Raw genomic sequence first — 19,273 nt, forward strand, 5'->3', positions numbered from 1 at the left:
CACATTTGTTTTGAAATGGTATGGAAACAATGTAGATTGAAGCAAGTTTTGCCCAATGGGTTTAAACTGTGTGATGAAATAAAACGCAGCTCTTCCTTTCTTTGCCTCAGCCTCTCCACATGCACACATACACCACAGGAGGTTGGTGGCACCTTAATTGGGGAGGACGGCTCATGGTAATGGCTGGAGTGGAATAAGTAGAAAGGTATCAAATACACCAAATACATGGTTTGATGCCATTCCATTTGCTCCGTTCCAGCCGTTATTATGAGCCGTCCTCCCCTCAGCAGCCTCCACTGATGTACGCACACAGACACACATACACACACTCACTCACAGGCTCACAGTCCGCTGAGGCATGACATGGGGAGGGAAATTGTTAATTAATTAAATCCATATTGACAAAGGCCTGGAGAAAAGAGGAGAACATCTGTGTTCACTAGCTCCTTAATTAGATCAATTTATCAATTATAAAACCTTGCTTTATTTTGGGAAGATCATATACGTAGGGAGGGAGGGTGGGAGGGAAGGGGGGGGAGAATGAATGATGAACTGAAAAAACTTGAATTAGTAGGCGTGCTGGTGCGTTGATTGGATTGTGTTGCTTTTTCTCAGAGGAAATGTCAGCTATAGGGTGTGACTCCACGACAAAGCACTTCAGGTCCCGAGACGAACACGTCCGGGGCCAATATCACAGGCTCCCCCCACGCACACAATCCGGCTACTGTAAGTCTGGTTTGGCAGGATTGGTTCACCTGTGTTGATGATCTAAAAGAAAACCCTCCCAGCCCTGAGTCAATGAGGTCATCTTCCTCCAACTTCCTGAGCTCTGAATCAGGCCTTTTCTCCAATCAATACCAGAGTCAGATCATCAGCCAATGCCATGACCTGACATGATCAGCTAGGAAGGACGTTGATGCAGCAGTCATTGCATGAGTGTCGCATTTCAACCAACCCGAGAGTCTTTCTCTCTGTCCTCTGTACTCCTCTCTCCCTCATCTCCTATTCCTCCATCCTGTTCTCAATTTTGTACACTCTCCCTCCATCCTTTATGCTCTATCCTACTCTCTCTTCCTCCACCTCTGTAACTCTGTCTCTCTCTCTGTTATATTTATTCTCTCCTCCTCGGTTTGGGAGCGTAGCTGGCTCTGAGATCGCTACAATCACGGCAGCTCCACTACATAAAAAGGCTTTGCTGAAGAAGCCTATTTCAATAGTGCAATGTGCACAACAAACGTTGTATTTCATGCAAATTCCAGCAAACGTCAGTGCTTCAGTCAGTGTAAGCATATAAGGCAAAAACCATGGCAGCTAAGAATGACTGCAGTGGGAATTGTGCATGTATCATTCTTTCCAGCACCTATGTCTGTGTTAATTGATGTGAAGAAAAACACAATTAGCTATAAGGGGAGGTATGTGGAGGTTGTGGAGATATGTGGAGGTATGTGGAGGTTGTGGAGATATGTGGAGGTATGTGGAGGTTGTTATATGTGTGTGTATGTGTGAGCACTTCACATGCGTGTTTGAACGTGAACGTAAGAATCTTCAATGTTAAAAGTCATGGACAGCCTAAGGCTCCAGATGACTTGTAGGTGAATTCTACATCTGTCCTATTCACTGTGACATTAGAGGCCTGTGTGTGTGGGTGTATAGTTATTTGTACGGGAGTCATGCAGTATGTACAGTGGGGCAAAAAAGTATTTAGTCAGCCACTAATTGTGCAAGTTCTCCCACTTAAAAAGATGAGAGAGGCCTGTAATTTTCATCATAGGTACACTTCAACTATGACAGACAAAAAAAAGAAAAAAAATCCAGAAAATTACATTGTAGGATTTTTAATGAATTTATTTTCAAATTATGGTGGAAAATAAGTATTTGGTCACCTACAAACAAGCAAGATTTCTGGCTCTAACAGACCTGTAACTTCTTATTTAAGAGGCTCCTCTGTCCTCCACTCGTTACCTGTATTAATGGCACCTGTTTGAACTTGTTATCAGTATAAAAGACACCTGTCCACAACCTCAAACAGTCACACTCCAAACTCCACTATGGCCAAGACCAAAGAGCTGTCAAAGGACACCAGAAACAAAATTGTAGACCTGCACCAGGCTGGGAAGACTGAATCTGCAATAGGTAAGCAGTTTGGTTTGAAGAAATCAACTGTGGGAGCAATTATTAGGAAATGGAAGACATACAAGACCACTGATAATCTCCCTCGATCTGGGGCTCCATGCAAGATCTCACCCCGTGGGGTCAAAATGATCACAAGAACGGTGAGCAAAAATCTCAGAACCACACGGGGGGACCTAGTGAATGACCTGCAGAGAGCTGGGACCAAAGTAACAAAGCCTACCATCAGTAACACACTACGCCGCCAGGGACTCAAATCATGCAGTGTCAGAAGTGTCCCCCTGGTTAAGCCAGTACATGTCCAGGCCTGTCTGAAGTTTGCTAGAGAGCATTTGGATGATCCAGAAGAAGACTGGGAGAATGTCATATGGTCAGATGAAATCAAAATATAACTTTTTGGTAAAAACTCAACTTGTCGTGTTTGGAGGACAAAGAATGCTGAGTTGCATCCAAAGAACACCATACCTACTGTGAAGCATGGGGGTGGAAACATCATGCTTTGGGGCTGTTTTTCTACAAAGGGACTGATCCGTGTAAAGGAAAGAATGAATGGGGCCATGTATCGTGAGATTTTGAGTGAAAACCTCCTTCCATCAGCAAGGACATTGAAGATTAAACGTGGCTGGGTCTTTCAGCATGACAATGATCCCAAACCCACCGCCCAGGCAACGAAGGAGTGGCTTCGTAAGAAGCATTTCAAGGTTCTGGAGTGGCCTAGCCAGTCTCCAGATCTCAACCCCATAGAAAATCTTTGGAGGGAGTTGAAAGTCCGTGTTGCCCAGCAACAGCCCCAAAACATCACTGCTCTAGAGGAGATCTGCATGGAGGAATGGGCCAAAATACCAGCAACAGTGTGTGAAAACCTTGTGAAGACCACAGAAAACGTTTGACCTCTGTCATTGCCAACAAAGGGTATATAACAAAGTATTGAGATAAACTTTTGTTATTGACCAAATACTTATTTTCCACCATAATTTGCAAATAAATTCATTAAAAATCCTACAATGTGATTTTCTGGATTTTTTTCTCTCATTTTGTCTGTCATAGTTGAAGTGTACCTATGATGAAAATTACAGGCCTCGCTCATCTTTTCAAGTGGGAGAACTTGCACAATTGGTGGCTGACTAAATACTTTTTTGCCCCACTGTATGTATGCTAGTCCAGTATATATGACCAATAGATTGTAATCTCCTATTAACTTCAATTTATGTTGTATTTTTGTTTGTGGTTGGCCTACTTTCCCCTCATATGCTACTAATACAGCGCCAGAGTAGCCTAGCACGCAAAACATTTCACATATCTGGCATTTTGTCAGTATGTGCAACACTGTGTTTCCATGTGTGTGTGTGTGTGTGTGTGTGTACATTATTATCCTGGGTATACAACAACACTCCTATATAAACCTCTGTTAAGTGCATCCCATGGGTCCTGTGTGCTCTTTCTGCTGGTATCCCATAGTGCTCAATGCGCCTCTCCTCTCTACGGTCTCGTTTCTCACATGGTCACATGGTCTGAGGGTGGTGGTGGGGGTGGGGGTATTGCTCTCGGACCCATGCCTACACCAGCCTGTTCAAGGTTGGTCAACGTGTCCAAACAAGGCAACTATCCCTGCAGCGCCATACCGTAGTTACGCTGGGCACTGGTCCCTAGTCCCTGGTGGTGTCCCTGTTTGTTTCCCGGTCCACACAACGTGCTACAACAAGCTCTCACAGTCTCATTCATGTTTTCATAAAACAAATTTTGAAGTTGTTCCAAACATCACATTTGGAAGTGTTTAAGATTAAGTTTAGGCATTAATGCCAATTTTTTAAGGTTAGGGTTAAGTTCAGGCATGAACTCCGAACGGTCAAGGTAAATTATAAGATTTGGGAAAGGCTTTAAACAGAAATCTCAAAAAACGACTTTCTATTGCTGGATTTGAACATGCAACCTTTGACACTAGATGCTTACACCAATCTCCCCTTCCACAACACCCTCACACCTCCTCAGGCATGGATGGATGTTGAATACTGACTTGTATCAGGGGTGACATGGCTGTACGTATCACGGTGGTGCTGGGTGACGTGACACCAGCTCAGCTAGGGGCGTGGCAAGAGGCATCCACTGTTACCCCTAGTGGCCGGTGGTGCTGGGTGACGTGACACCAGCTCAGCTAGGGGCGTGGCAAGAGGCAGCCACTGTTACCCCTAGTGGCCGGTGGTGCTGGATGACGAGACACCAGCTCAACTAGGGGCGTGGCAAGAGGCATCCACTGTTACCCCTAGTGGCCGGTGGTGCTGGGTGACGTGACACCAGCTCAGCTAGGGGCGTGGCAAGAGGCAGCCACTGTTACCCCTAGTGGCCGGTGGTGCTGGATGACGGGACACCAGCTCAACTAGGGGCGTGGCAAGAGGCAGCCACTGTTACCCCTAGTGGCCGGTGGTGCTGGGTGACGTGACACCAGCTCAGCTAGGGGCGTGGCAAGAGGCAGCCACTGTTACCCCTAGTGGCCGGTGGTGCTGGGTGACGTGACACCAGCTCAGCTAGGGGCATGGCAAGAGGCAGACAGGGCATCAAATCACTGACATGACAGATTAGACTAGATTCTGCTTTCCTCTCCTCTGCCCTTCTCTCCTCTCTCTCTCTGTCTCTCCCTCTGTCCCTGTCTCAGAGATGGCTGCACTCCAGTGTCTCTGGTCTGGCCGCTCATATGGAACGTCCAGTGGTGATGAGAAATTCAGCAGAGGGGATATATCCACCTTGTAGAACAGGATGCAGCTCAACAGACATACTGATACAGGCAGACCAGAGACACACTGATACAGGCAGACCAAAGACACACTGATACAGGCAGACCAAAGACACACTGATACAGGCAGACCAAAGGCACACTGATACAGGCAGACCAAAGGCACACTGATACAGGCAGACCAAAGGCACACTGATACAGGCAGACCAAAGACACACTGATACAGGCAGACCAAAGGCACACTGATACAGGCAGACCAAAGGCACACTGATACAGGCAGACCAAAGACACACTGATACAGGCAGACCAAAGACACACTGATACAGGCAGACCAAAGACACACTGATACAGGCAGACCAAAGACACACTGATACAGGCAGACCAAAGGCACACTGAAACAGGCAGACCAAAGGCACACTGATACAGGCAGACCAAAGACACACTGATACAGGCAGACCAAAGGCACACTGATACAGGCAGACCAAAGACACACTGATACAGGCAGACCAAAGGCACACTGATACAGGCAGACCAAAGGCACACTGATACAGGCAGACCAAAGACACACTGATACAGGCAGACCAAAGGCACACTGATACAGGCAGACCAAAGGCACACTGATACAGGCAGACCAAAGGCACACTGATACAGGCAGACCAAAGACACACTGATACAGGCAGACCAAAGGCACACTGATACAGGCAGACCAAAGGCACACTGATACAGGCAGACCAAAGGCACACTGATACAGGCAGACCAAAGGCACACTGAAACAGGCAGACCAAAGGCACACTGATACAGGCAGACCAAAGACACACTGATACAGGCAGACCAAAGGTACACTGATACAGGCAGACCAAAGGCACACTGATACAGGCAGAACAAAGACACACTGATACAGGCAGACCAAAGGCACACTGATACAGGCAGACCAAAGACACACTGATACAGGCAGACCAAAGGCACACTGATACAGGGAGACCAAAGGTACACTGATACAGGCAGACCAAAGGCACACTGATACTGGCAGACCAAAGGCACACTGATACAGGCAGACCAAAGACATACTGATACAGGCAGACCAAAGACACACTGATACAGGCAGACCAAAAACACACTGATACAGGCAGACCAAAAACACCCTGATACAGACAGACCGAAGACACACTGATACAGGCAGACCAAAGACACACTGATACAGACAGACCAAAGACACACTGATACAGGCAGACCAAAGGCACACTGATACAGGCAGACCAAAGACACACTGATACAGACAGACCAAAGGCACACTGATACAGTCAGACCAAAGACACACTGATACAGACAGACCAAAGACACACTGATACAGGCAGACCAAAGGCACACTGAAACAGGCAGACCAAAGACCTATTCAACAGGATAGTATGAATGCCTTGTTATTCTTCAGTATGTGTCATTATTTTACGATACGGCTAGGCAGTAGAATACTACAGTACTAAAGTATAGTATACATGTACAAACAAACACGTGTTCTGCAAAATGCATACCCACCCAATGAACACAATATATTGAATAAAACCTCTCCTTGTCCCAGTCTGTAATCCACACATGGTTTAAGATGACCACCATCATTTCTGCTCTCAAGAACTCTAAGGCTTCATGCCACAATGACTACCTCCCTGTAACACTCACATCTGTAATCATGGAGTGATTTGAAAGGCTGGTTATGGCACACATCAACTCCATCATCCTAGACACCATAGACCCACTCTAATTTGCATACCGCCACAACAGATCGATAAACAGATCCACTCCACACTGCCCTCACCCACCCAGATAAGAGGAATACCTATGTGAGAATGCTGTTCAATCATTACAGCTCAGCGTTCAGCTCAACACCATTGTCCCCTCCAAGATTTTCACCAAGCTTAGTACCCTGGGGCTGAACACCTCCCTCTGCAACTGGATCCTGGACTCCTTGATGGACAAACCCCAGGTAGTAAGGGTAGGCAGCATCTCCTCCGCCACGCTCACCCTTAACACGGGGGCCCCACAGCGGTGTGTGCTTTCCCCCCTCCTGTGCTCCCTGTTCACCCACGACTGCATGGCCACGAATGACTCCAACACCATCATCAAGTTTGCTGACGACGTGAATTTTGATCACCGGCGACGATGAGACAGCCTGCAAGGCGGTGTGGTGCTGGGACATCTCCCTCAATGTCAGTATGACCAAGGAGCTGATTGTGGATTACAGGAAACGGGGGGTGGCAAGCAGACCCCCATCCACATCGACAGGCAGTGGAGCTTCAAGTTCCTTGCGGTCACAATAAAAAAAAAAATGGTCTACACACACGCACAGTTGTGAAGAAAGCGCAACAGGCTCTCTTCTCCCTCAGGAGGTTGAAAAGGTTTGTTATGGGCCCTCAAATCTTCAAAGAGTTCTACAGCTGCACCACTGAGAGCCCTTTGACAGGCTGCATCACCGTTTGGTATGGAAACAGCACCGCCCTCGATCGCATAACGCTACAGAGGATGTTGCAGACAGCCCAGTACATCACTGGGGCAGAGCTCCCTGCCATCCAGGACCTCTATATCAGGCGGTGTGAAAGGAAGGACCGGAAAAACATGATAGACTCCAGCCTCCAAAGCCATAGATTGTTCTCTCTGCTTCCGCACGGCAAGCAGTACCAGTGCATCAAGTCAGACACCAACAGGCTCCTGAACAGCTTCTATCCCCAAGCCATAAGACTGCTTAATATCTAACAGAATGGCTATGTGGACTAGTTGACACTTCTATTTGATTTATATTTTTACATTGTCTCTATGCACACTCAAAGGACTCTACACACTCACGCACACTGACACTCCAACACACACATAACATGCACACACATTTATACTGACTTTACACACACGCACATACACTTACTCACATCAAATCAAATGTTATTAGTCACATGCGCCAAATACAACAGGTGTAGACCTTACAGTGAATTAAAGAGCAGCAGGAACATAACAATAGCGAGCCTATATATATACAGGGGGTACTGGTACAGAATCAATGTGCAGGGGAACTGGTTAGTCGAGGTAATTGAGGTAATATGTACATGTAGGTAGAGTTATTAAAGTGACCATGCATAGATAATAACAGAGAATAGCAGCAACGTAAAAGGGGGGGGGGGCTGTGTAAGTAGTCTGGGTAGCCATTTGACTAGATGTTCAGGAGTCTTGTGGCTTAGGGGTAGAAGCTATTTAGAAGCCTCTTGGACCTAGACTTGGCGCTCTGGTACTGCTTGCCGTGCGGTACCAGAGAGAACAGTCTATGACTAGGGTGGCTGGAGTCTGTGACAATTTTTAGGGCCTTCCTCTGACACCGCCTGGTATAGAGGTCCTGGATGGCAGGAAGCTTGGCCCCGGTGATGTACTGGGCCATACACACTACCCTCTGTAGTGCCTTGCAGTCGGAGGCCGAGCCGTTGCCATACCAGGCAGTGATGCAACCAGTGATGCTCTCAATGATGCAGCTGTAGAACATTTTGGAGTCGTGCCTGGCCGTGTAGTCATGAGTGAACAGGGAGTACAGGAGGGGACTGAGCACGCACCCCTGAGGGGCCCCTGTGCAGAGGATCAGTGTGGCGGATGTGTTGTTACCTACCCTTACCACCTGGGGGCAGCCCATCAGGAAGTCCAGGATCCAGTTGCAGAGGGAGGTGTTTAGTCCCAGAATCCTTAGCTTATTGAAGAGCTTTGAAGGTATTATGGTGTTGAATGCTGAGCTGTAGTCAATGAATAACATTCTCACATAGGTGTTCCTTTTGTCCAGGTGGGAAAGAGCAGTGTGGAGTTCAATAGAGATGGCATCATCTGTGGATCTGTTGGGGCGGTATGCAAATTGGAGTGGGCCTTTCCATGACCAGCCTTTCAAAGCACTTCATGGCAACAGACATGAGTGCTACGGGTCGATAGTCATTTAGGCAGGTTACCTTTGTGTTCTTGGGCACAGGGACTATGGTGGTCTGCTTAAAACATGTTGGTATTACAGACTCGGACAGGGAGAGGTTGAAAATGTCAGTGAAGACACTTGCCAGTTGTTCAGTGCATGCTCGCAGTACACGTCCTGGTAATCCGTCTGGCCTGGCGGCCTTGTGAATGTTGACCTGTTTGAAGGTCTTATTCACATCGGCTGCGGAGAGCGTGATCAAACAGTCATCCGGAACAGCTAGTGCTCTCATGCATGTTTTTACCCCTATGCATATCTGCCTTTGTCACTTCAGTAGCTCTGCACATTGTAAATATGATATTGGAACTGAACCTCTACATATAGGTTCTTACTTTCTCGTGTTCTTCTTATTTCTTATTTCTATATCTTGAGTGTTTTTGTTCTACCTTATGTTATTTTTAGTTCTACATTCATTATTGATGGCTGCATTGTTGGGTTTGTTTACTGATTGCTGCATTATTGGGGTTGATTACTGATTACTGCATTGTTGGGTTTAGAGCTTGCAAGAAAGGCATTTCACTGTACATGGGCACGTGACATTAACACTTGAAACTTGAAAGTGCTGACTTGCATACAAACTGCATCTCTCGAACCTCACAATCTCCATCGCCTCCCCCATGTCCTCCAAGCGTGTGACCCGCGGGCCTTGCTCAACATGTCTGCATGAATACAGTGAAATTAGTTAGAGGAGAAGACTCTCAAAGTCACAAAGACGACCCTCTGCTCTCTTCCTCTCATGAATAAATTATTATGTAAATAATTCAACACTGCTTTTGTGTGTGTTTCTTGTGCACATGGGCCCGGTGATAATGTGTGCGTGCGTCTGTGTGCATGTGTGCGTGTGTATATGCAGTACACTGTATCTCTCTTAAAGTGTGTCCTTTACACTTGTCCGGGGGGGGGGGGGGGGGTGCCTCCACACACCACAGTTGTCTTTTCATCCATGTATACTGCATGTTCTTATGGTAAGGTGTGAATAGCTAAAGACAATGTGTTTTGTGCAATGCTACGTGAGCACCATTCACTAACAGTCTCCACAGGGAAAGTTAAGAATATAAGCATAAGAAGTCTAGTAGGATAAGACTTGGCTTGTTGGCTTGATGTTAACCATAGCCTGTCACTCTGCCCTCCGCTCCTCTGCTCTCCTCTGCCTCCAGCCTGATAGACTCGCTGAGATGAAGAGCTGCAGAAAAAAAGATTCATATTTAATCCCAACAAAAGTCTAATTAGTGAAGCCAGCCCTCCACCCTGCCACTGGGCTGAGATGGACCAGGATGGTAGTCGACTAGCATGGGTAGTCGGGGTACTGTATGTCTTTGACTGGGGATGGGTTGGGCCTGGAATCAACAAATGCCTCTTATCGTTCAGATCCCTTGCTCTGTGGCCGGGTGGCGGGCTGATCCCATTAGGATGTGTCCGTGCGGAAAGCGTCTGGGACGCCACAGCTCTCTACGTCGAGCTTTGGAGATTCAGGCTGAAAGGACGGAAGCTAAGTTAATCATAGCGTTTAAGACAAGTCAGCCCAGGCCCCAGAAATGAACGCAGATTAATCATTAACGTTCTATAGCACTGCACTGTGATTATCAGGGGAGTAGAGGGCGTGTGTGCTGGGTGAGAGCTGAGACATCTGTGTGCTGGGTGAGAGCTGAGACATCTGTGTGCTGGGTGAGAGCTGAGACATCTGTGTGCTGGGTGAGAGCTGAGACATCTGTGTGCTGGGTGAGAGCTGAGACATCTGTGTGCTGGGTGAGAGCTGAGACATCTGTGTGCTGGGTGAGAGCTGAGACATCTGTGTGCTGGGTGAGAGCTGAGACATCTGTGTGCTGGGTGAGAGCTGAGACATCTGTGTGCTGGGTGAGAGCTGAGACATCTGTGTGTGTGGCAGCGTGTGTGCTGGGTGAGAGGTGAGACATCTGTGTGTGTGGCAGCGTGTGTGCTGGGTGAGAGCTGAGACATCTGTGTGCTGGGTGAGAGCTGAGACATCTGTGTGCTGGGTGAGAGCTGAGACATCTGTGTGCTGGGTGAGAGGTGAGACATCTGTGTGCTGGGTGAGAGCTGAGACATCTGTGTGCTGGGTGAGAGGTGAGACATCTGTGTGCTGGGTGAGAGGTGAGACATCTGTGTGCTGGGTGAGAGGTGAGACATCTGTGTGCTGGGTGAGAGGTGAGACATCTGTGTGTGTGGCAGCGTGTGTGCTGGGTGAGAGGTGAGACATCTATGTGCTGGGTGAGAGGTGAGACATCTGTGTGCTGGGTGAGAGGTGAGACATCTGTGTGCTGGGTGAGAGGTGAGACATCTGTGTGCTGGGTGAGAGGTGAGACATCTGTGTGCTGGGTGAGAGGTGAGACATCTGTGTGTGTGGCAGCGTGTGTGCTGGGTGAGAGGTGAGACATCTGTGTGCTAGGTGAGAGGTGAGACATCTGTGTGTGTGGCAGCGTGTGTGCTGGGTGAGAGGTGAGACATCTGTGTGCTAGGTGAGAGGTGAGACATCTGTGTGTGTGGCAGCATGTGTGCTGGGTGAGAGGTGAGACATCTGTGTGCTGGGTGAGAGGTGAGACATCTGTGTGCTAGGTGAGAGGTGAGACATCTGTGTGTGTGGCAGCGTGTGTGCTGGGTGAGAGGTGAGACATCTGTGTGCTGGGTGAGAGGTGAGACATCTGTGTGCTGGGTGAGAGCTGAGACATCTGTGTGTGTGGCAGCGTGTGTGCTGGGTGAGAGGTGAGACATCTGTGTGCTGGGTGAGAGGTGAGACATCTGTGTGCTGGGTGAGAGGTGAGACATCTGTGTGCTGGGTGAGAGGTGAGACATCTGTGTGCTGGGTGAGAGCTGAGACATCTGTGTGTGTGGCAGCGTGTGTGCTGGGTGAGAGGTGAGACATCTGTGTGCTGGGTGAGAGGTGAGACATCTGTGTGCTGGGTGAGAGGTGAGACATCTGTGTGTGTGGCAGCGTGTGTGCTGGGTGAGAGGTGAGACATCTGTGTGTGTGGCAGCGTGTGTGCTGGGTGAGAGGTGAGACATCTGTGTGTGTGGCAGCGTGTGTGCTGGGTGAGAGGTGAGACATCTGTGTGTGTGGCAGCGTGTGTGCTGGGTGAGAGGTGAGACATCTGTGTGTGTGGCAGCGTGTGTGCTGGCTGAGAGGTGAGACATCTGTGTGTGTGGCAGCGTGTGTGCTGGGTGAGAGGTGAGACATCTGTGTGTGTGGCAGCGTGTGTGCTGGGTGAGAGGTGAGACATCTGTGTGTGTGGCAGCGTGTGTGCTGGGTGAGAGGTGAGACATCTGTGTGTGTGGCAGCGTGTGTGCTGGCTGAGAGGTGAGACATCTGTGTGCTGGGTGAGAGGTGAGACATCTGTGTGCTGGGTGAGAGGTGAGACATCTGTGTGCTGGGTGAGAGGTGAGACATCTGTGTGCTGGGTGAGAGCTGAGACATCTGTGTGCTAGGTGAGAGGTGAGACATCTATGTGCTGGGTGAGAGGTGAGACATCTGTGTGCGTGGCAGCATGTGTGCTGGGTGAGAGGTGAGACATCTGTGTGCTGGGTGAGAGGTGAGACATCTGTGTGCTGGGTGAGAGGTGAGACATCTGTGTGCTGGGTGAGAGGTGAGACATCTGTGTGCGTGGCAGCTTGTGTGCTGGGTGAGAGGTGAGACATCTGTGTGTGTGGCAGCGTGTGTGCTGGGTGAGAGGTGAGACATCTGTGTGCTGGGTGAGAGGTGAGACATCTGTGTGCTGGGTGAGAGGTGAGACATCTGTGTGCTGGGTGAGAGGTGAGACATCTGTGTGCGTGGCAGCTTGTGTGCTGGGTGAGAGGTGAGACATCTGTGTGCGTGGCAGCGTGTGTGCGTGGCAGCGTGTGTGCGTGGCAGCGTGTGTGCGTGGCAGTGTGTGTGCGTGGCAGCGTGTGTGTGTGTTATGGAAAAAGAGAGTGGATTATGTGTACGTTTGCAAAAGGGGTGGTAAGTGGATACAGTGTTTATGTATTGTGTGTATGTGTGTGTACTGCATGTACAGGGACACATGGGGATAAATGACATAGGTGCTATTGTGTGTATGCCAGTGCTGCGCTGGTTGTTGCTGAAGGAGGATAAGGGGGGTAACTCTATTCCAGATTTAATTACGGAGCAACTCTCTCTCTCTCTCTCTCTCTCTCTCCCTTGCTTATGCTGTGTATACTATGTGTGTGTGAGTGTGCAAGATAACATTTATGCACACTCACAGGAATCTACCCACACACTCACACACACTGACAATCTCACACAAACACACATACATATGCATACGCACACACACACACACACACATAACACACACATTTAAATGTTCGTATTTTTAACTCTGCATCATTGGGAAAGAGCACCTGCGCATGGGACAAATACAATATCATTTGATTTTACAATATATTACAATATGATTTCTCTCATAGAATTAAATCCCTTTTGTGGGAAACAGGGAAATGCAGCACGACAACTGAGACACAGAGAAAAGCGTAGCGAGAGGAGAAGAGTGTATAAGCAAGCGAGAGAGAGGGTGAGAGAGATGAGATGATGGTCAGACAGAGGGAGGCTCCTGGCTGTCAGGGCACTGGATAAAGATGAATGGTGTGCCACTGCTCTCCAGCCAGCCAGAAAAACACCATGTCCGCTCCTGTTTTCCCTCTCTATCATGCCACAATCAGCAAAAGCCCCGTCACAGAGACAGCACTGCGCACAGACACACAGAAACACACACAGAAACACACTCACAGAAACACACACACAAACACACTCACAGAAACACACACATGAGGAGAGGAGAGAAAGCATTCGTAGTATTTACAAACCATCATTCATTGCAATGACCCACATACTGAGTGTGCTCCCAATGAGCCTCTCAGTCTCCCATTGCTAAGGCAGCCATACGCATGGATGGACAGATGGAAGTGACCTTAACCCCTCCTGTCTCCTCTTATTCCCCCTGCTCTCTCTCCTCTCCTCTGCCCTTCTTCTATTCCCTGCTTTCTATTTCCATTCTCCTCTCCTCCTTTACTGTCCCCTCCTCTCCCTCACCTCTCTCGCCTTTCCCTTCTCTCCTCCTCTCCTCTTCTTTTTTTACCTCTCGTCCCCTCTCTCTCTCTAGCCATCTCTCTCTCTCTCTAGCCATCTCTCTCTCTCTCTCTCTAGCCATCTCTCTCTCTCTCTCTAGCCATCTCTCTCTCTCTCTCTAGCCATCTCTCTCTCTCTCTAGCCATCTCTCTCTCTCTCTCTCTAGCCATCTCTCTCTCTCTCTCTAGCCATCTCTCTCTCTCTCTCTAGCCATCTTCTCTCTCTCTAGCCATCTCTCTCTCTCTCTCTAGCCATCTCTCTCTCTCTCTCTAGCCATCTCTCTCTCTCTCTAGCCATCTCTCTCTCTCTCTAGCCATCTCTCTCTCTCTCTAGCCATCTCTCTCTCTCTCTAGCCATCTCTCTCTCTCTCTAAGCCATCTCTCTCTCTCTCTCTAGCCATCTCTCTCTCTCTCTAGCCATCTCTCTCTCTCTCTCTCTCTCTCTCTCTAGCCATCTCTCTCTCTCTCTAGCCATCTCTCTCTCTAGCCATCTCTCTCTCTCTCTAGCCATCTCTCTCTCTCTCTCTAGCCATCTCTCTCTCTCTAGCCATCTCTCTCTCTCTCTCTCTAGCCATCTCTCTCTCTCTCTCTACCATCTCTCTCTCTCTCTAGCCATCTCTCTCTCTCTCCCTCTCTCTCTCTCTCTAGCCATCTCTCTCTCTCTCTCTCTAGCCATCTCTCTCGCTCTCTCTCTAGCCATCTCTCTCTCTCTCTAGCCATCTCTCTCGCTCTCTCTCTAGCCATCTCTCTCTCTCTCTAGCCATCTCTCTCGCTCTCTCTCTAGCCATCTCTCTCTCTCTCTAGCCATCTCTCTCTCTCTCTCTAGACATCTCTCTCTCTCTAGCCATCTCTCTCTCTCTCTAGCCATCTCTCCTCTCTCTCTAGCCATCTCTCTCTCTCCAGCCCTCTCTCTCCTAGCCATCTTTCTCTCTCTCTCTAGCCATCTCTCTCTCTCTCTAGCCATCTCTCTCTCTCTCTAGCCATCTCTCTCGCTCTCTCTCTAGCCATCTCTCTCTCTCTCTCTCTAGCCATCTCTCTCTCTCTCTAGCCATCTCTCTCTCTCTAGCATCTCTCTCGCTCTCTCTCTAGCCATCTCTCTCTCTCTCTAGCCATCTCTCTCTCTCTCTAGCCATCTCTCTCTCTCTAGCCATCTCTCTCTCTCTAGCCATCTCTCTCGCTCTCTCTCTAGCCATCTCTCTCTCTCTCTAGCCATCTCTCTCGCTCTCTCTCTAGCCATCTCTCTCTCTCTCTAGCCATCTCTCTCTCCTCTAGCCATCTCTCTCTCTAGCCATCTCTCTCTCTCTAGCCATCTCTCTCTCTCTCTAGCCATCTCTCTCTCTCTCTAGCCATCTCTCTCGCTCTCTCTCTAGCCATCTCTCTCTCTCTCTAGCCATCTCTCTCTCTAGCCATCTCTCTCTCTCTCTCTAGCCATCTCTCTCTCTCTAGCCATCTCTCTCGCTCTCTCTCTAGCCATCTCTCTCTCTCTCTAGCCATCTCTCTCGCTCTCTCTCTAGCCATCTCTCTCTCTCTCTAGCCATCTCTCTCTCTCTCTCTCTAGCCATCTCTCTCTCTCTCTCTAGCCATCTCTCTCTCTCTCTCTAGCCATCTCTCTCTCTCTCTCTCTCTCCCTCCCCTCTCCCCTCCCCCCTATCTCTTTAGGTTTCATGTCTGTCCAATATGGGATCTGAGTGTCTGCAGGAGCTAAAGCTCCACTCAATAAAGCATCCTCATAATGGAATGGGAGGATTTGTAAAGCTTTGCATTGCTCCCTGTATTCATACAGCATAATGGGACATTTCCGTCAGACTGGCGGGGACTGGAGAGGATAGCAGGATCCCAGCTTATAGATCTGTGAGCCCCAGGCTTCAAATGAGTCTACTGAATATAACCAATATCACTGACAGAGACACATACAAAGGACCACTATAGACTATTCCCAGAAAGACTGAAGACTAAAAATGACTACGTAGAGAACGAATGGCCACATAGTCAAACAGCATTCCCGCTCAGAAAGACTAAACCGATATAGACACACTTAGAAACACACAGACAGAAATGTGTTTCACCAATAAGATTCAGCTGCACAGCCCACACACCACACAAACCTACAATTAAAACGAACAGTCGCTATGCAGACACAATACGTGTTTAGGCTACTTCAGGGAGGATGGTGTCTATTTTCAAAAATGAGAATCTGAGCCAAGGGAACGAAGGAGGCGAGATCGTCACCTGCTCCTCGGTATGAAGAATACAGCTGGCTGGATGAGACGGTTGTTGCCATGGTGTCAAAGTGTTTCATATGAACTATGACTGAATGAATGGTCTCTGGGAGTGTTTTCTTCCTCCCAGAGGGTGTTGTTTGTCGTTATCGTCGTTATCTGTGTATCTATCTTTCTGAATCATTGTGGCGGCGGTGAATGTCTGTGTTGTTGTGTTGTTTCTAGCGATGACTGTGTTCTCTGTGTGGATATAGCGAGTGTTTGCTCTTTGTTTTGCCTGGAGTGCTCCTCATGAATATGGCCATTCACACAGTGAACAGGTAGAATGGAGCAGGAATCAAAGGGCACCCAGGTATCGAAAGGTATGTCCTCCACATGTAAAAGCCTCACAAACAACTCAATAACACACACATACAGAGACAGTCAAAGCGTTTAGCAACAGGCATGCACAGGTACACATTTCGTTACTGATCAATAGACAGCACGCGCACACACACACACACACACACACACACACACGCACACGCACACGCACACGCACACACACACACACACACACACACATACACACACACACACACACACACACACACACACACACACACACACACACACACACACACACACACACACACACACACACACACACATACAGTAAACACACACACACACACATCCTGCAGTCCTGATGAGAGTGCTGCCATGCTGCAGTGCTACCTTCGAACATCCAAACAGACCTTGTCTGCACAAACCTCTATATCTGTCATGTCAACCGCATCCCGCTGCCACGGCAACCAATGGCCACTACCCAAGTCAATAACCCCACAAATGGCCATAGCGCCGTACAGTCTCTTTGTAGTCAGATTAAAAGAACACACACAGACACATGCGTGCAAACGAGCACACACACAGGCATACACAAACGCATGTACGCTCACACACAGACACACAGACACACACTACAGGGCTGTATGGGCCGTTGGTGAAGGGGAGTGATGGGGTGATGTTATGGAAGTGAAAGGATGCAGCAGGTCTATGCTGAGTGGGACAGTGGTACAGTACTCACAGCTCAGAGTAGAGGATGTGCAGGTTGCCCACATTGTCAGTGTAGTTGGCTGGGCTGAGCCAGGGTAGAACCAGCAGCAGTAGAGCTTTCATGGTTGATACACAGTCAGCTCTCTCTCGCTCTATTTCTCTCTTTTCTCTTTCTCTTTCTGCACCGGAGCGCTCTTCTCTTCTCTCCCCCCCGACTTCCTCCTCCTCCACTTCCCCCTCCTCTTCTCCGAGCCTGGCCGTGCTGACCCTCTCCCTTTTCCCCTTCTTTCTTCAGAGTAGCTCTCAGGACGAAATGACTCCCTCTCTTCTTTCTTTCCCCCTTCCCTCGTTTTCTCCTTTCTGTCTCCTCCTGTCTCTCTCTCTCTCCCTCAGGCAGGCTGTGTGGTCATCTCAGCCGCAGAGGCGAGTGGGCCAGCTGCCAGAGGATGAAGAAGAAGAAGAAGCAGCAACAGAAGTAGAGGAGAAGTCCTGCGGAGGTAGAGGATGAAGAGGCGGAGGAGGAGGAGGAAGAGGAGGGAGGATACCCAGGGGAAGGTGGCACATTTGGAATATGATTTGAGATGTGCAGGCTTTAATCTGCTAGCGACGTGTAAGAGGATTTCCGCTCGTACGAGTGTGTGTGTGTGTGTGTGTGTCTCCCTCCGTGTATGTGTCAGAGGGAACAGCGCAGCCTGTGACTTATACTGCAGCAGGAACCACTGAGAGGGAGAGATGGAGCAGACCAAACCAAGGGTGGGGGAGGGGGGGGGCACCCGATGCTTCTCTGATTGGTCACAATACCTCTCCCCCTCACACTCACACACAGCTACTGCATTAACCTCCTCCTGCCTGCACATACGCTGGTCGGCTGACTCTTAACCCCTCCCCCTTAAAGATGGGTGGCAGCAGATTGGTCTGATCGCTCCAAAGACCTTACCTACATGTGTAGAAAAAAACACAAAACGAGAAGGGGAGAGGAGAGGAAAAACACACTGCCAAATCAATATTCATTACAGAGATACAGGAGAAGCCTGTTATTTCTGAATGGAGTGAAACAGACTGACAGAGTGGGAGAGTTTACAAAGGGGAGTTTACTGTTCTAATAATTCTTCATTGAACCAAACCAGTGGTCAGACGCCCATCGATTTATTCAGGGAAATTGTTGTTGGGGTGTGTGAGTTGGGACAGGGGGATGAGAGAGGCTGGACCATGTTTGATATCTTGAGATTGGGGCTGGGTATGGATAACGAGGGGATGGTGAATAAAGAGGAGTGATGAGGGCACCGTAAGGTAGCATAAGCGCAGGTCCTAGCAGACTTTTGTTGGGAGTGTTTACCAGGCTAAATACACACAGTGAGTGTACAAAACATTAGGAACACCTTCCTAACATTGAGTTGCACCCCCTTTCGCCCTCAGAACACCTTCAGTTCGTCGAGGCATGGTCTCTACAAGGTGTCACAAGCGTTCAACAGGGATGCTGGCCCATGTTGACTCCAATGCATATGGGAAACTGAAAAACCCAGCAGCGTTGCAGTTCTTGACACGAACTGGTGCGCCTGGCAGTTACTACCACACCCACTTCAAAGACACTTCAATCTTTTGTCTTGCATTCACCCTCTCTCTGATTGGCAGACACACACAATCCATTTCTCAATTGTCTCAAGGCTTGAAAATCCTTCTTTAACCTGTCTCCTTCCCTTCATCTACACTGATTGGAGTGGATTTAACAAGTGACATCATAAGGGATCATAGCTTTCACCTGGATTTTCCTGGTCAGTCTATGACATGGAAAGAGCAGGTGTTCTTAATGTTTTGTATACTCAGAGTCGATCTCTCTCTCTCACTCTACATCTTGTTCTCTCTTTTCATTGCTCTCATCTCCCTCCTCTCTTTCATCCCTCTCTCCTTTAGCAGTAATTAGAGAGCCAGAGGGAGTGACTGATGATGGTGAGAGAACTTTGATCTCCAGTCATGATATCACATAACACTTCAAGTCTGCAGCGTCTCACATTTAGTCTCTCTCTCCTCTCAATTCCTCTCCCAATGTATTTCATTGCCCCTTTTTCCAACATTGATTCTCTCCTCTACAGCTACCCTCTCTCA

At 48.6% G+C, this 19,273-nt stretch overlaps 1 protein-coding gene across 3 annotated transcripts in view; it reads right to left on the minus strand.

The window, feature by feature from the left end:
* The window catches only part of lnx1 (ligand of numb-protein X 1), an 83,852-nt gene that overhangs the window by 50,569 nt on the left and 14,010 nt on the right, over positions 1 to 19,273 (minus strand). The window contains exon 1 of one of the 3 annotated variants that reach the window (XM_031833510.1): positions 17,202 to 17,892. The exons of the other annotated variants lie outside the window; for them this stretch is intronic. Coding sequence (XP_031689370.1) covers positions 17,202 to 17,293 — 92 coding nt within the window. The 5' untranslated portion in view covers positions 17,294 to 17,892. Of the gene's footprint in view, positions 1 to 17,201; positions 17,893 to 19,273 lie in introns of those variants that run through there. 3 annotated transcript variants of the gene reach the window in all.

The sequence above is a fragment of the Oncorhynchus kisutch genome, linkage group LG10 (assembly GCF_002021735.2).
Source record: "Oncorhynchus kisutch isolate 150728-3 linkage group LG10, Okis_V2, whole genome shotgun sequence".
Classification (NCBI taxonomy): domain Eukaryota; kingdom Metazoa; phylum Chordata; class Actinopteri; order Salmoniformes; family Salmonidae; genus Oncorhynchus; species Oncorhynchus kisutch.